General features: G+C 30.0%; 1 protein-coding gene across 2 annotated transcripts in view; it reads right to left on the bottom strand.

Annotated features, from left to right (window-relative positions):
• Positions 1–6,503: 6,503 nt before the first annotated feature.
• The window catches only part of LOC108906645 (cation-independent mannose-6-phosphate receptor-like), a 27,752-nt gene continuing 16,119 nt past the window's right edge, over positions 6,504–18,136 (bottom strand). The window contains exons 11-20 of one of the 2 annotated variants that reach the window (XM_023454225.1): positions 17,401–17,536; positions 17,197–17,327; positions 14,891–14,994; positions 14,608–14,837; positions 14,340–14,552; positions 9,119–9,218; positions 8,993–9,051; positions 8,741–8,837; positions 7,297–7,415; positions 6,504–6,807 (exon numbers count right to left, since the gene is read on the bottom strand). In XM_023454225.1, coding sequence (XP_023309993.1) covers positions 6,793–6,807; positions 7,297–7,415; positions 8,741–8,837; positions 8,993–9,051; positions 9,119–9,218; positions 14,340–14,552; positions 14,608–14,837; positions 14,891–14,994; positions 17,197–17,327; positions 17,401–17,536 — 1,204 coding nt within the window. In that variant the 3' untranslated portion in view covers positions 6,504–6,792. The other variant, XM_023454224.1, reaches the window with a different exon arrangement.

Here is an 18,136-nt window from a genome sequence, read left to right as displayed (position 1 = left end):
ATAATTTCCATAATAATGGTTAGATTTCTGTAGATTTAAGATTTCTATTAAAATTAAAAAATATATGAGTTTGCGTTACCCATTTTTAAAAATAAATTTAACTTTATTTCTGTACTGTGATGATTAAACTGTTTTATTTTTATTTTTTGTTTAATGGAACTTACGAAAAAATTTAATACGTATTAGTTTACTTGTTTTATCGCTAATGTGATATTTTAAGAAAAACTACGCATAACGTCATTTCATAACTTTAATTGCATAAATAATCTTATTTTTATAAAATTTTATATTAGTTTTGCCATTAACAATTAATTATTAATAATTATATTATCAGATCATTTCTGACAAAATATAAATGAACTGCAATTGTTAGATTAATGTGGCACAGATCTATTTTTAGCCTAGTATTAGAACCAATATAAAATATAATCAAAAGTAATCTTATTACGAATAAATAAATTCTTTGAAACGCCTTATCAATTCCGTCCAATTGTAAATTAAAATAGTTTTAATATATAAATAAATTAAACTTAGTGTTAGATAAATAAATATGTAATAATTACAATTACAAATAAATTCTTAAATATGATCTTTCTTTTATTTATTAAAATTTGGCAAAACTAAAGAAACTAAAACTAAACTTTAAACTTTTGTTTTTATTTTGTTCATTTCGAGATATAAAAGATATAAAAATAACACATTTTTAGTTTTTTGAGTTTTTTTATTTCTAAACTAAAAAAGTGCTCTTTGAAAGCGTGGCGTTTTTTTTTTCAGTACGCAAATTTATGAGACGGGTTCTAGCTGGGATCTTTTTTTATTCTATTTTTTGTGGAATTATTTTTTTTATTCTAACATTTTACAGATAATGTACGCTATTAAACCAAAGTTTATTATAGAAGTAAATCGCGATGTCTAATTACTAAAAATACCACATTTTTAAAACTACTTCTACTATTATTGTCATTACGAAAATATCAAGTTATTATTAACTAAATATTCCGATTTTACTTTAAAAAAAAAATCAATTTCTACACTTGGCGGATTGTATTTTCTGTATTATTCCATTAAATATTCCTGCTAGTGATCCAAGCGCCATGCCACTTCAAAGAATTTAAATCGTGTAATTGTTAATTCTCTTAATGACTAGTTTGGTGATATATAATTGTTAATTTAGTGACTTCTGAGCAGGCATTTATTAACATGTAATGAATAAGAAATAAGTACCAAAACTGTTTACAAATAAAAAAACATACAAACATTGCTTTAAAAGATCCCACAAACGTTACAATTTAACATACTGCAGGTCATTTAATTAGTTGCACAGTACCTACATTTTTTTTTAATTTTAAATTTGCAACCTGGAAATTTTTTATTTTTTAGCCTTAGTTGCAAGATGAAATATACGACGCACGAGCGTGACATAGTTATATATTATTACATAATCGGAAAGCTTATGAAGAGCTGTAAGTTAAAAAAAAAATCGTCAAGATTCGTTGAAAAACAACAGAAATTAAAAAAATATATAGATTTCAATGTATTATTATGAAATCTACCATGAAAAAAATCAGTGCAATTGTGGAAGATCCTCGCGATCGGCCAGACTAATAAATTAGTTAATTTGTTTATAAGGTCATAACTTGTAAACTATTCAACTTTCCGATTCCAGATTTCGTGTGTTATTAGACAGTGATAAGGAATGAGAGGATGCGATGCCAAAACGTTCTGGTAGTAATAACGCAGTTTATAAATGTTTAATTCAAAAGTCATAAATAAACTACTTCTGTTTATAACTTTTGATTTAATCAATATTTTTTGACGCTCGAGGGCTAGTTTTGTGGGTCTTTTGAAGACAAAAAAAACGGGAATTTACATAGAAATTATACAATTAACCATCCTGTAAACAATCTTCCTCCCATTTTTATGACTGGAAACTAATATGTTATTGTACATAATATTTACTGGCCAAAACAGAAAATCGCGAAATGGTCAATCCCCAGCTTATTTTCCTGGCCTATATACATTGAAGATAAAGATCCTAGAATTTTGTCTAGACGTATAATCATTCCTAAGCAATCCCAGAAGTACAGCTTATATTGTTCACAATAGCCCCAACAATGTCAAAAAAGAAAATGGCTGCCCATTTTTTTGAACAATAATAACGTAAAAAAGAGAAAATAAACGGTGGTTCAAAAATTTGTTTACTCCAAACACATTTGTTCACATATACTATTTCTTCACGAAACGATTAATAATAAAACAATATTACAATTAATACGATCTGACCTACAATAAGTATTATAGAACAAAATACAGTTGAGATGCAATTATTAGCCAAAGTAAGATTAGTCCTTACTCTGAGAATATACCTATTTGGTTAGGTACTGGATATTTCTACAAAAATCCTAAATCCACAGCTGTATTGCCTCAGACCATACGTCAAATGTTTTCTGAAACCTGCAGAGCCATTGATGAGACAAAAAATACTCTTATTTGAAGGTAAGTAATGACAAAATTAAAAAAACGTACTTATTTCAATGATTTTTTATTACATAATTAAAACATTTTAATGCACTAATAATTGTATAAAAAAGTAACGAAATCGCATCAACAAATTGGAGCATAGATACACACGCTGAAACTTGTCGTACATACAACTGTTGTATAATAAGTTTTTAAGCAAACTATCCCTGGTAGCAAAATCTTGCACCAGACATTTATACAAAACTGCTGTGTACCTACTACTGAAATCAGCATCAGGTTTACTGCAAGATACATTGTGCAATTGTCTTGATCAAAGCTTTCAATGGATTTGATTCAGGGCACTTGAGCACAAAGGGGTAAATTAAAGCAAGCGACTATGTTGCAGACTTATATTAGAATTAAGTAAGACATATTGTACTTGACATACTAATTCACCCCTTTGGACTCAAGTACTTTTGGTTAAGTCTGGTGAAAGTATTGTAAAAGTATCTTGCATAAGAAACGATATAAATTTCAGCAATAGACACAAAACAATCTGACACAATTTGGCTATTTCAAGTAAACTTGAAACAACTTATATTAGAATTGCACACGATTGTGCTACCAGGGATACTTTTGTTGTATTCCAAATTCCGAGCACATTCAAAAACTTTCGCTCAACTTTCCAATTAGAACCACGAAACAGTCTGCAACCATAGCTACGCAGGGCAATCGTGACTAAAGCAGACTCATGTTCGAGGGGCTCGAAACTACCCTCCTCGAGAAGCGGAAGGTGCGGCGCGGCGCGGAAAATACCATTTTCGTCTGTGCTTCGAAAAGTTCTCAAATAAGCAATCAGCCTCGAACAACGAACCCGCAATAGACAAAACCGTCGGAGAGCGATGCTGTCGGCAGAGCAACCACAGACGACGCACTGTGAAGTTGAAAAAATCATCCCATGTTCGGATTTCGAAAAATAAAAGCTTCTCCGAAAAAATGCGAAACTTGAGCTGGAGAACCGCAATACAAAATCAGACTACCATGTCATACTACGGGTCCATCACCCGTTCCAGGCGACTACAATCCAAAGATGCGCAAAATCCAAAGAAGTCAATTGTCGACACCTAAAGCAAACTTTACTATATAGGACCTGTGCGGACCCATCAAGATATGCGACTGAACGTCGACCTTAGTGTCTTGCAGTTTGATAATCAAGAACGGAATCTGGCTAGTACATGTTATACAACTCAAAATTTATTATTTGCATTTTATACAATCAAATAACATACTCATACTCATTTATAGTTATTAGAAGAATTTAAATACATTCCTAAACACACAACACAAGGAGCTCGGTAAAAATGCTGATTCTCCCCATATTAGAGATAATCCCCGTAATAATGTTAGTGAAAGACGACATGGCGCCCAACGTGGGGCTCGAGTTTCCGAAACACCAAGGGAAAATGATGAGAGATGACACTTTCTACGATACAAATGCGTCATACAACAGATCAAAACAACAACGCCACATATCACATATGTTGCAATTATCCTTCAAACGGATGTTTGAACCAAAATTGTACATCTTGTTGAACTAGTTTATATCATTTGAGTCTGTTTTACATAAAGGTGTACATATTATAAACCTAATATAATATAGACAGCCAGATTATAAATTTGCCGACTTTTTTTACGAAATATCTGGTATAACGCATCCACGTTTTCAATTTCGCTCCCACTGAGAAAATTTCTTATGGGCGACCATGTCCATGATTATAGAAAATAAAAAATATTTTGTGATAACTTTTATAGTGTTTATATTTACTTACCTACCTTCATTAGCAGTATATATTTGTAATAAGTGACACTTTTTTACTGCTATTTTGAATATTGTATAAATTAGCCACATAACAAGGGCAGTTCAAAGATTCCTATCTAAGGCTAAAAAAAGGAAATGCATTGTAAGTCTGGAACTGGTAGCAGAATTCTAATATATAAAATAATTTACTTACCATTCTTACCACAAATAATTGAATTTATCTTTATAACAAACTTGTAATTAATATTTTTATGAAAACTATAACTACATTAGAATAACTACATGAAATATTTTCAGTAGATATTGATTTGCTCTCATAACATTGAGGGATTTTGGCGAATTTTCAGAAAAAATAATTTCATTGCTATTCCCATTTTTTTCTAAATATATTTTATTATTTAATAAAATAAATTCTTCTAGAATTTAACATACAAATCCAAGTTACTTTTCATCATAAAATCAATAAAAATTTCTCAGCATTTGAATCTAGTTTATATTAAAGGTAGGTCTCATAATTTAATCTAATTCTTAGTAAATATATTTTATTAACATCAATCTGATAGGAAGTTCAGTTACAAATAAAAATAAATACATTTGAATCTACATACTTGTAATGACAACGTAATGGAACCCTGTGATAAATAATTATTTTGTTTGAAATGATCTTTTTAATTTACTAATACAGAGCCTTCATAAATAAGTATAAGTCACGTGGCCGCCGAGCTTAGGCAACCCAGCATTACACGGCTGGTAGTGTCAACTAAAAGTCCCCAAATCTTAGCATCATCAATATTAATGATTCGTTGACAATGAACAATGACAAACCGTTATGTCTACATTCGAGATATGTGATCGCTGATTGGTTGAATAGAATCTCGTGAAAAAATACATCAATCACCAGCCGATTAAACAGAATGTTGTGTTTTAATGTAATCTCGATCATATTGTTTTAATAATTTTTAATTTTACCGAAACTTAATTGCCAACGTGAAAGAAATAAAATTACTGTTCCAAACAAAATTACTGATCACATGACTTTTAATCATTTATGAAGGCTATGTATATTTTTAAAGACTATTTTTGCAAGCTCGTGATCGCAATAATTTATTTACTCAGATGTATGTGAGTAATATATTTATACAGACTACTGCCAGATTTTAACAGTCTTTTGAATCATATTTACAGCATGAACTTAAATTAAATTAAAAATAATATTAACAAAAATGAAAATCCTCAATAAAATTGTAAAAACTTAAGTATTAGTAGGAACAATACTTATATCAATAAAGAAAAATTATAAAAAATACATACAGGGTGTTCCTAAATAAGTGTCGCAACGGAAAACTGTAAATTCCTCTTGAAAAAAGAAACATGTTGTTCCTCTTCCATTTTTTTCTCCGGGCTTTCGTTTTCGGGATACACGGTGTCAAAACTTTCATTTTTTTCAAATTTTTTCCAAATATCTTTGGAACCGTTTGAACTACAGGACTGAGTTTTTGTACACGCATTACCACTACTAATAGCTACTTTTTCGCACCCTTCTCAAATTCATTGAACGTGCCAGTGGTGGAGATTTTAAGGTATCGTAAGGATTTTCCCCCCTAACTTTTACGCCACTGGTAAAATTGACATTTGACAGCAAATTGTGGAAGCGCCAATGATTTCTACAAATAAAGAGTTCTCTTGGTTCATTGCTCTAAAGTCAACCGTTTTCAAGAAAAATGACTTTCTATGAACAAAAACAAATATTTTGCTAATGTTTCAAAAATCTTTTGTAATTCAAAAGATAGATAGTAATAATTAACAAGTTTAACGAAATTTAACAACATTTGCAACAAGTAGCTAATAATAGTGGTAATGTGTGTACACAAGCTCAGTCTTGTAGTTCAAACGGTTCCTAAGGTATTGGCAAAAATCTGAAAAAGTTTTGACACCGTGTATCTCGAAAACGAAAGCCCGGAGTGAAAAATGGAAGAGGAAAATAACGTTTCTCTTTTCAAGAGAAATTTACAGTTTTCCGTTGCGACACTTATTTAGGAACACCCTGTATACAATCAATTATACATATATGGAGCCCTACTGGAGTACATATTTTAATTACGATTAAGTAGATCAAAAATTTAAATTCGAAAGTACCTACATATAAAAAATAAGTAAAAAAATAATTTTTAATGAAATTTCTTTTTTAAAAAAGATATACATATCTTCGAGATATTGACATAATTTCAAATTTTATAAATAAATGATTATTACTAATCATAGTATTAACAGTACTTTTTTATAGGAAGGTGGTGCGCTGTTCATATCATTCTACTCTCAATATCATAAATATAAAGCAACGAACACATAGCATTAACTAGGAATTATCATTTTCTAATGTATGTTATAAAAGTTAATCCAGTCTTTTACCACTGAATATAAAGAAAAATATATTTAAAAAAAAATTATAAACAAAAATATTACTGAAACGTATTCCTTGAAATCACATGCGAAAAAGTATTAGAGATATACTTTTATATATCACCATCCTAAAACAACAATATAAATATTTATTTGTGACATAACAAACAAGAGCGGGATTAAAAGTTAAGCTTCTTATAAAAAGTTGTTCCTATACATAATTTTTGTTTGGTTAATCATTTAGATGCGTTATTTTGATTATTAGCAAATATTCTTATACCAAGAATGTTTTAAAAAAACTTATCACCATTATAGAGGATGATAGTACAAAACCTTTTAAATTCTCTACCAAATCAATAGCTGGTTAACGTTTTTTTAGTCAGGAAAATATGCTACTTGTAATTAAAGGAAATGTTTCCAAAGTTTTTTCTTTAATAATATAAGTCCACAAACACCTTGTTTAAATCACACTTTGATGAATACAAATACAATAAACGTTGGCTTTTCGAAAAAAAATTCGAGAGACTAAGGGAAATGAAATATTTGTGGTTTTACGACTGTATATTTCTTCAAATGTAAGACAAAATAGTGTGTATCATTATTTAAGGGTCTTTTACCTTATCATAGACGGTGAGATACAATGATTTTCTTGAATATTTTTTCCATTTATAAAAGCCGAAAGCACTTAATATTATTATGAAAACAATGGCCCCAAGAGTTGAAAACACAATTGTCACTGAAAGAAAGTGATTGATTATACAATATGTGAATGGTACTAATTACAGTGTGTAACTAAACTTATGATCAAAGTTTAATGTCAGATTCTATGTTACAGCTTGACAAATAATAATAATAATAATAGGACAATTACATATAGAACGATAGGTAAAGTAATAATGACTAATAAATAGAAAAAAAACAAAGGGAATAACTTATATAACTAACAGAAATCTTCATCTACAGTACCTGAAACGATTAATAAAATACATTTTAAGCTGGTATGATTTATATCACAGAGATGCGACACCATATTAAATAAGTTGCACATATAGGTGACTTAAATAAAAGATTAGTTCTTCACAAACAATAAAAAGTATCAATATTTCTAGAATTATGCCTAGGAACATGAAATCTAATTTTACTCAGCAGCTCAGGACAATCAATTTGACCATTTAATAACTTATAGAGGAAAGTGACTGAGTTTAATTTTCTCCTCAAATCTAAACTTTGAAATCCAAATCTATCAATCAGTTGCCTATATGGTGTACCTCTTTCGGGATAAGCATTATCTATCTTAAAACATAAATATTTGATCAATTTTCTTTGCGGTTTTTCAAGTAACTCACTATGGCATAAATAGAATGGGTTCCAAACAGTAGAGCAGTATTCTAGCTTATTTCTAACGTACGAAAAATACAAAATAATGAGCGACGCGATATTAGTAAACGATTTACAGTTGCGAAGTATAAAACCGTAAGCCTTCATTGCATCATCGACCTTGGACACGATATGACATGAAAAAGATAATTATCGAAGATCACTCCTAAGTCTTTAATTTTAGTCAAACGATTAATTTCGATGTTATTAATTAACTATAACAATAAGGTGATTTCTTCTTTGTAAAACTAATAATATTGCATTTCTTAGCATTTAGATATAAATCATTCAAATTACACCAGACTTCAATTTTGGCTATCTCTCCTTGAAGAACAACACAGTCATTTAAGGAGGTAATGTCTGATTTTTTTTTCAACACACAAACAAAACAAAGTTCATAAAAAATTGTATCCATAAACGCTTTGTTTTCAAGTTAAAGTTCGAAGAAAAAAATACTTAAAATAAACCAAACATTTTAATTAGTTTTGAATACCCGTAAATAGAAAATGACTATTTCCGGACACACATTTATAGCAACTTTTTTTGTCAATTTTTAATATAGAACCTGCTATTAAAGTTTGACCATGCATTTTAGTTACACCCTGTATCTTTAAAGCATTTTTACTTTAAAATAGTCATTAAATCAAGGTAGACACATATACAATAATAATATATATTTACTACCTGTGTTACTCTTCTGAGGCCTATCTAAAACTGAGAATTCAAAGAGTTTACAAAACTCAGGTCGTTCTAGATGGAATACTTCAAAACAGTCCATTTTCTGTTAACAATATCAATAATTAACGATAATAGAGCAAAAGTTTTTTTTTCAATCTGTACAAACTACAATTATTAATATATTACACTAAAAGTTCTAGAATGAACAATTTTAAGTGAAACAAACATTGGTACAGATATAATAACTAAGGTACTCACCTCCGTTTTATGTAATTCTTTATTTGAACAAGTTAATACAGCCTTATACTCATATTTAGCTACAAAACATAAATTTGATTACTTAAATGAAACATACACCTATTTTAAATACATTTTAGTACTTACCATCTAAAGTAGATTTACTACAAATTTTATCATTAGGATATATCAAAACAACAGATTTGTTGTTTTCATAAAAATAAATGGTTGGACAAAGAGTTGAAATCTGCAAGAAATAATGAATTTGTAGAATTTGCAACACATTTTTCATTCAAGATATATTTTCTTTCGTATTGATTTTGAAAAATTGAAAAATTATGTTTGCAATTTTTTCCAAAATCTAATATCCTATCTAGGTATATCTACAGTTATTCTATACCCTGACATGGCCTACCGCTTGTTTAAAATTATTAAATATTAGGTTTATAAAATAAAGTATAAATTGTTCAGCAAAGTACAATTTTCAACATTAAGTGAGAAAAAATTGAATGAAAAAATATAAATAAAACAATTGAAATAACTAAAATACAGTGGAGTCTGATTATTACGACTCCAGTTTTAATAACCAACCATATATTGAATGTGCTACAAATAAGCTTGATTTTATATAGACAATACGTATATGGATTTGCTTAGTAACACTCAAAAAACAATGAATTTCGGAGATATAAATGAAACTTTTGAACATATTGACAAAGGGAAGTGATATGTATTTAATATTTATTACTAGGAATTGTTACTCTCTTAAGTGATTTTGAAATACTGCGTATCTCTTTATTTTGGAAACTGGTGCTCATTATGATTTCAGCAGGTTTTATAGGAGATATTCTAATTTTTTTTTTTTTAAGAATCCATTTCTCCTACTATTGTCATAGCTGTGTCCGTAATATCTTTGTTCTATCAAAACTTTTATTTTTTAGGAAAAATGGGTAGGTATCGATAACAGGTCACATGAAAATTAACATAATTACGTATATGTCATGCAACACCAGATTCTAATACATAAAATCACTAGCTGATTTTTCTTAGTTACTATGAAATATTAGAATTCTGGCTCTAATATCAACATAACGGTGTTTAGATTTAGATACATTATTAAAAATTTAAAATTTTTGATTTTATTTTCTTGAAATAAATACTTATAAATAACTAATGTAGAGAAATATTTTGACTATATTGACTTTAAATAAATTACTTCTTACTATCTGCATTAAATTCAGGTACAAATCGTCGACATTAAAGTCACATACATTCTCTAAAAATTCAAATTAAGACCTCACCAGTAAGGTGAGATAAATTTAGAATAATTTATTTTTTGCATTAAGTATTTGTTACGGTAGTAACACTTTTTTATAATTACTCCTAAAAAACACAATACAGTGGACACCCTATAAGCCAGAAACCTTATAAGAAGTCTCGGCTTTAACTGGCCACTATGACTTTGAGACGGTGATGACTGCTGATTTGTGGTGTTGCAAAACAAATATTTAGTGTGTTTTATTCATTGCACCAACTTTCAAAGACATCCCTTCCCAAGACTTGCAACCTTTACTAATTTTTCCAAACCTAAAATCAAGTCTTTCGACACCTCGCAAACCGACACATCGATCAACACGATCCCACGCATCTACTCATATCTTCCACTGTACTGTACTTTAACCGTGTATATGTGTAGGTTGTATTGAAGAAATGATTGAAGAAAACAATGGGACAAAAGCTAAATGCTCTTGACAGTTTGGTCAAAGGAGAGTCAGTCAAGCTTATTTGTGACTGGCAGAGGAATCAAAAATCAAATCAGGATTTTTGCACTCAAATAGAATCGAGTAAAACATTTTCAACGTGTTGTGCACTCAGAAAATCTGGAAACAAGAACGTCGACGGTGTACCTACTCCATTAAGTGGTACCATTTAAAAGAGAAGGCAGTTTTGCTTCATTCGAAAATTGAATTGGTTAATTTCTCTCAAGCGAAGGGTGGCCCACTTGCTGAAAGAAGTGGCATGGAGTTCACTATATAGGCCAAGAATAGTGAAAAATCGTTGGTAGACACACTAGTAGCATTCGAATTGCCTATAAAATTTCAAGACTATATCACAGAAACTCAGAACAAGTTTATAACATGGACTAAACTGACTTTAACTTCAAGTTTTTGTCCCAAAAAACATTTTCTTCAAGTCAGGAAAAAACTGCTCCTAGATTTAAGACAAACGAAGAAAGACTAACTGTAGGTGTTTGTTCCAATGCCACCGGAACACACAAGATTCCTCTTTTTGTAAAAGTCTAAAAAACCACTTTGCTTTAAAAAATGTGAACAAATCTGTGCACAGAAAGCATCTCACAACACTGAAATTTCCGATCAATACTACAGAGGTACCTGAACCTAACGACACCAACCTACTCATTGATTTACAGAAACTTCCTGAGTGTGGTAGTCTAAATGCAGAAGATGTATACGAATGAGTTACTGCTGATGAAAGTCTTGAAAACGAGTTTTTAAATGATGATTTAGTGCAAGCAGTTATTGGTCATATGATCAAGAAAATAAAGGAGAAAAAGAAGGTGTACAAGAGAAGGATGTGAAAAAAGTAACCCACACAGAAGCAAAAGCTGTATTTGAGCTAGTAACATCCTACATTGAACAAGAAGAGTCCACTTCAGGTGATATAATGTTTGTGAAAAAATAGCGTGACTTTGGTTTCAAAAGAGTAGGTAATACACGCAAAAAAAACAAAAAAAAATCGACAAATACTTTTAGAGAGCTTATTTTTCTATATTTACAGTACAGTTCTTTAAAAATGTGATATTTAATTGCCTGTTTAGTAACGATTAATATGTACTGCAATTATGTTAATACAGTAGTGTAAAGTAACATGTTCATTTTTCTCAACAAAAAAGTCTTTCCAGCGTAAGTTTTCTTAATTAGGCATATCATATTACAATAAAATACACTAGATATGTACAAGGTGCCTCAAACTCGATAGTATGGGCCTGCTGTGAGGATACAAAAAATTTAAATAAAATTTGGGACACATGATGTTAAATGGGATGAGGTAGGCTTCATTTTCAATCGAAAGTATTATCTTTGGGATTTGACAGAAATACCTAATAACGCCATCAATTATATTTTTTTCCAGAAACATATACCCAATTTTTTTTCCTGTTAAAAAGCTCTCTTTTTTTCTAATAAACTTTTATTAGAGAATTTTTCTGTATTACTTCCCGTTTAAAAGTTATAAGCAAGAGTCTCAAAAAAAATACCATCTAAAAATCACATTAGCAGTGGAAGGATCATGTAGTCGTTGGAAAATAATTGAATGTTCGTTGTTTAAAGTGCATAAATGTCATTAAGACTAAATAAAAAGATTAAAATTGATAATTCTTTAATGCAGTTAAAGCCAAACATGATCATAACAATAACTAAACGTAAAAAATGAGGCAAACGCTTTCATAACAATTCTCAATTAAATGCCTACTGATGATGCGGCACCATACATTTACTCCAAAATGGCCTTGGTTTTGGACTGGATTTACAATGCGGGAATTTTCAATGGACCAGTAGTGTTTGTTACACCTGTTTTGCAAACCATTACTGAACCGACTTTCGTCCATCCAAACAACGTGCCGAAAAAGGTTCTGATTAACAGTTTCTACATTTATTACAATTTGAGCTATAAAGTTAAGTCTGTTTTCAATGTGATGCTCAGGCAAATACTCCAAATTGTGAATTTCGTACTCATGATACCCATTGGTCTTTAAAATGCGTTGAACGGCTGATTTATCCAAATTCGATTCCCGGCAAGCCTGCCGTATTGAATTCCGTGGACTTTGTTCGAAATAGTATAACAGTCTAGCTGTATTAACATTGTTTCTTACCATTCAGTCAATTATTTGATTTTTCCGAACAGAAAATACATCTTCATTTCGTCGCAAGGTCGCCTCCAATCTTGTAAAGGTTCTATGATCAGGAATGGGGTGCTCTGGATACCATTCTCGATATAACTCTACAGCTCTTCTTGAATTTTTTTGTGACTCGCCATAAATTAGCAACATATCAACTATTTCTAAATGAGAAAACATTTTGTAAGCCCAAAAGTTATACGTTTGACGTTTGTGAGTAATGACAAGTATTTTGTGACAGTTTGCACTTTAAACAATGAACATTAAATTATTTTCCAACGACTACTTGATCCTTACACCACTAATGAGATTTATAAGTATTTTTTTCGAAACTCTTTAGAACGATATTGCTTATAACTTTTAAACGGGAAGTAATACAGAAAAATTTCTTTAATAAAAGTTTATAAAAAAAAAGAGCTTTTTAACAGGAAAAAAATTTGGGTATGTTTCTGGAAAAAATATAATTGATGACATCATTAGTTGTTTCTGTCAAATCCCAAAGATAATACTTTCGATTGAAAATGGCCTGATCCCATTCACCACATGTCCCGAATTTTATTTAAATAGTAGTAGTAGTCACAGTAGGCCCATAGTTTGAGACACCTCGTACAATGCATATATCTAGTGTATTTTATTGTAATATAATATGTCTAAGTAAGAAAACTTACGCTAGAAGGACTTTTTTGTTGAGAAAAAAGCGAAACACATTGTTACTTTACACTACTGTATTAACATAATTGCAGTACATACAAATATGTTCATTAATCCTGAAATTTGTGCAGAAATTGGAGTCAATAAATTTGAGTAAAATTTATATTTGTAAATTTAAATTACATTATTCCTTGTTTATGTAAATTTTCTTATTATTAGCAATAAATTGACTTAATAAAAATAAAATTAAAGAAATTGATTATTGCTTAAATTTTGCAAATATCAAATAAAGTGGTACATACAAATTAGCTTATTAAGCATTATTAAAAAAGAATTTTTTTTTTAAATTTGTCAAATATAACGGTACTTTACTCTTGGCGACTAACAATATTTTTCTAAATACTGAACACCCTATATAAAAAATGACAAATATTTTAACAGTTTTGACCGTTTTGGAACAAGCAGGAGTTTATACAAAGAGTAACTTATTGACTTAAACCCACAAATAAAAAACTTTTCCCTCTTCCGGACATTACAGCGGGACACGCTGTATGTGCATACTTAGTTTTATACTACAGAAACAAGTTCGTAAGTGTATTTTAATACAATGACAGTTTAACCGGCCAAATCGTTATATAGTCTGGGACTCGGTCCTGAAGTGGCTGATTAAGAGGGAGCTCACTGTATAAAATATTATTTTCAATGATTATTTTCTAAAATAACCAATGAAAATTTCTTATCTTTCCTTCGTATTATGATAATTTCTAATTATCATTGTAATTGTAACTATTTTCTACTTACATTAAGCTGCAGTGAATTCAAATATATGGTATAACCAGTTATGGAGCTTAATACTGAGCAGTTTTGATGCTCATGATTTAATTCATTTTCATGATTGAACTCATTTTCAGGATTTAACTCATTTTCATGATTGAACTCCTTTCCATGATTGAACTCCTTTCCATCCACTATGAAATACTTCTCATTTTTATCTTTTTCGTCCACTTGATATTCCTAAAAAATATAATAGATTATTACTCATTTTTGTGCAATTTTCGTTACAACCAACCTCTCTGCCACAAACTAAATTTGTATATAATAGAAGTTTTATAGTACAATCATTAATTTCTTCCTTTAGACTGAAGTGTTCATTATGTTGTATATCATCACACACTAACTCAAAAATTACTTTATTAATAGGACTTTTGGTATCACAGGTTTTTGATAGGTTCATTTCTAGAAATGTTGTACTATTATTTAACGTAAGATGTTTCTTTAAAGGTACATTTTGACAATCATCTACAAAAAAAAATCGTTTAAATTAAGTCAACACTGAATTATTTCTATAGTACTTGCTAAGCACTGGGAGTAACTATCCTTACAAATATCAAACACGTAGTACATTTTGTCAATGTTGACTTTTACAGACTTTCTATTTACTTCTGTAAAATCTAATCTAAAACAAAAAAAAAAGTAACAAATATTCACAATATACCGAATTAGATCATAAAACCTGAAAACTTGAAAAAATTATTATTAGTAGACATTTAATTGCACTTTATGACGGGGTAGGGTATGTAGAATGATAATATCAAAATGTAATTCGAAAGAAGTGATGACAAATTGTAAATAAGTGGCAAATTTATGTGTTTTTTCAGTATTTTTACTACCCATGAATATCTAGACCAGGGGTCGGCAAGTAATTTTAGGTGGGGTCCGGATACTTTTAAAAATTTTTAACGAGGTCCAGAAAAAAAATTAATATTTCTTACAAATTTTCATTTGGACTCAAATTTAATCTGCTTACTAACCATTAAGAACTCAAATGAGTCACACAATTGTACAGTACTAGAAAAAATGATAAGGTTGGCACTCAAACGTAAAAAACATTTTTTAAATAATTTATTTGAGTAATTTATGCTTTAAAAAAATTTTTGGCGGTCCAGGATTTTACCTTCCGTGGTCCGGACCTGGACCGCGGTCCACCAGTTGCCGACCCTTGATCTAGACAATATATCAGAATATTTGTTATTTTACTTTGTAAGCAATTAAATTACCTACAATTTATTTTTCACTAATTTGACTTGGAACGTTTCAAATTCAGTTCAAAAGTCTCACGCCATGAACGGGCCCGGTGCTCCTTCTCCCGCGTGCAGATCGTTAACTATTACTGCTGCTAGCGCGTTTATTAGATGAACTATCAATGTAAAACTTTTTGGAAATAAAAGTTTAACCCTTTCTTTATTTGTCTCTAAAATCTCGGTCCGATACGTCCAATAGTTAATTAACATTATAAAAATAAAAGTTATCTTGGGAACAAAGAGGCATAGGTGATTTATTTTTTTTAAATTACCGTAAAAATAAGCTCTATTTAATGCAAAAAGAGCAAATTCCCGAGCGGCTTTTGCTTGACTGGGACAATTTGTTGATAACTTTTTGAAATTTTTGTTTTTCGACACGTTACTTTCGATCAATTAGAACCTATCTACGATATTAACTTCTAGAATTAACGTTTAGTAATTAAACAATTAACTGTAAAAAAACAAACGAAATTAATAATTAACAAATAGCTGGAGCAACAATTTCATGGCCAATTGAATTGGCGTTTGGCACACATTGAATTGACGGATTTTTTCCATAAATTTCACAAACATCCATCGCTTTTTGCAATAATGCGCAATAATTTTCAAAAATTGATTGCGCGTTCGACCTTTATTTTACAGTTAACAAATTGGTGAAATATCACTTTAGATAGGTACCTTAAATTGTAGGTAATATAATTGCCTACAACATAAAATGACTAATTTTCGGATAGGTCGTCTAGATTTTCGTAAAAACTGTGAAATACCACGTAAATATGCCACTTATTGGCAATTTGCTAAAAATAGTTCAAAATTATAAAAAATTAAAATATGTTTAATAATTTGTTAAAATGCTCTTTAACAAATAAGTTTAACAAAAATTAAAATCTATTAACTTCGAAAGAGCTTTCCCTGATATTTTTCATTTCCATCATACACAGCCCTCATAAATACTTAATTGATAAATGAAGACAGAATATTCATGATTCGAAGCTCATGCTCTATATTTGGTGGGACAAACCTATGAGCTGCTTCAACGGAATGAAAGCATCACTGGTGAACGCCACCAAACACAGTTGATGTGTTTGAGCCGGGCATCGAAGTAAAAACGGCCGTAATTCGAGCAAAGGCACAATAAAGTAATTTTTTAACATGACAACGCTCAACCATACGTTGCTGGTTAAATCAAAAAATGCTTAAAAAGCTGAAATGGGATGTTTTACACCACCAGATATTGCTCCATCGGATTACTACTTGTTCCGATCCATGAAACGGGGCCTACCTAAGCAGCGCTTCCAATCTTATGAAGATACGTAAAACTGAATCGATTGGTGGATAGCATCAAAAGATGAGTTGTTCTTTCGAAGCGGAATCCATATGCTACCAGAAAGATAGGAAAAAGTAGTGGCTACCGATGGACAATACTTTGAAAAATAATAATGTACAGAATTTTTCACAAGCCTTGAATTTACAAAAAAAACCCTCAAAATTTCCCTAGTAGTTAGTCACAAAACTGATTGCAATTATTATTATATTTAAAACGTAGCAGTAAGAGTGAATTTTATGAGGCAACTTACGAAATATCACCGGATGTGTCTTTAATTATACACCGACTCATACCAGAATCAATTTTATTTAAGCAACCATGAGGAGTCCTCCACTCAAATTGGAATGTACACACTGTATTATTTACAAGTCGAGGTTTTTTCTATAAAAAAAAAAACATATACATTTAATTCATGTTACTTAACATCTATTTTGTATAATAGAAATAATGTTACCTCCTCAGAGTCACAAATTAAACTAACACTGCTAGTGTAGTCCCCTTCTTCTCCGCAGTAAGTCCCAGTTAGTGTTTCTATAACAATCTGTTCGTTAACAATAGATATTAAATCTATTTTTCCTAGTGACTTTATTCTGAAATTAAATACATACATTTTCAATTTTAAACTGTCTGCAATTATTAACCAATATTTTTCACATTAAACCATGGTTCCTACTATTTTTTTGTCAATAAGAAAAGAATGTTACGATGGTTAAAACTTGATCGGTTTTGGAAAAATTATCATAATTTTAAGAAACTCCAAAATTAAATTCTAAATTAAAAAAATAAATCAATCAATCAACTGCCTGAAAATGTGCTACAAGAAAACAATCTATTTTTCATTCAAAATTGCCATTATCTGCTACTTGCGGTATCACACATTTAGGATTAATTTTACATTCAAAATTTGAATCACTTTTTGAATCGTACCATAAAAGTAAAATTTATTGGGTCATAAATTGTTAAACGTAAAACCTGTTCATAGTCCAGACGGTATCTGTTTCAAAAAGCCATATTTGGATGAATCGTATATCCACGGAGATTTTTGGCTTTTTGGCTTTCAAATATCACTAGAAATGAAAATTTTTCTATGCGCATAAAAAAAAACGTGGGCTTAACTTTTGGCGGCACAATATGTTAAAAAAATTGGAAAAATGTCATATTTTTCTTCCTATTTAATTATGTATCTTTTC

The sequence above is a fragment of the Anoplophora glabripennis genome, unplaced genomic scaffold, assembly GCF_000390285.2.
Source record: "Anoplophora glabripennis isolate ALB-LARVAE unplaced genomic scaffold, Agla_2.0 scaffold185, whole genome shotgun sequence".
Classification (NCBI taxonomy): domain Eukaryota; kingdom Metazoa; phylum Arthropoda; class Insecta; order Coleoptera; family Cerambycidae; genus Anoplophora; species Anoplophora glabripennis.
This window is presented reverse-complemented; position numbering and strand designations above follow the sequence as displayed.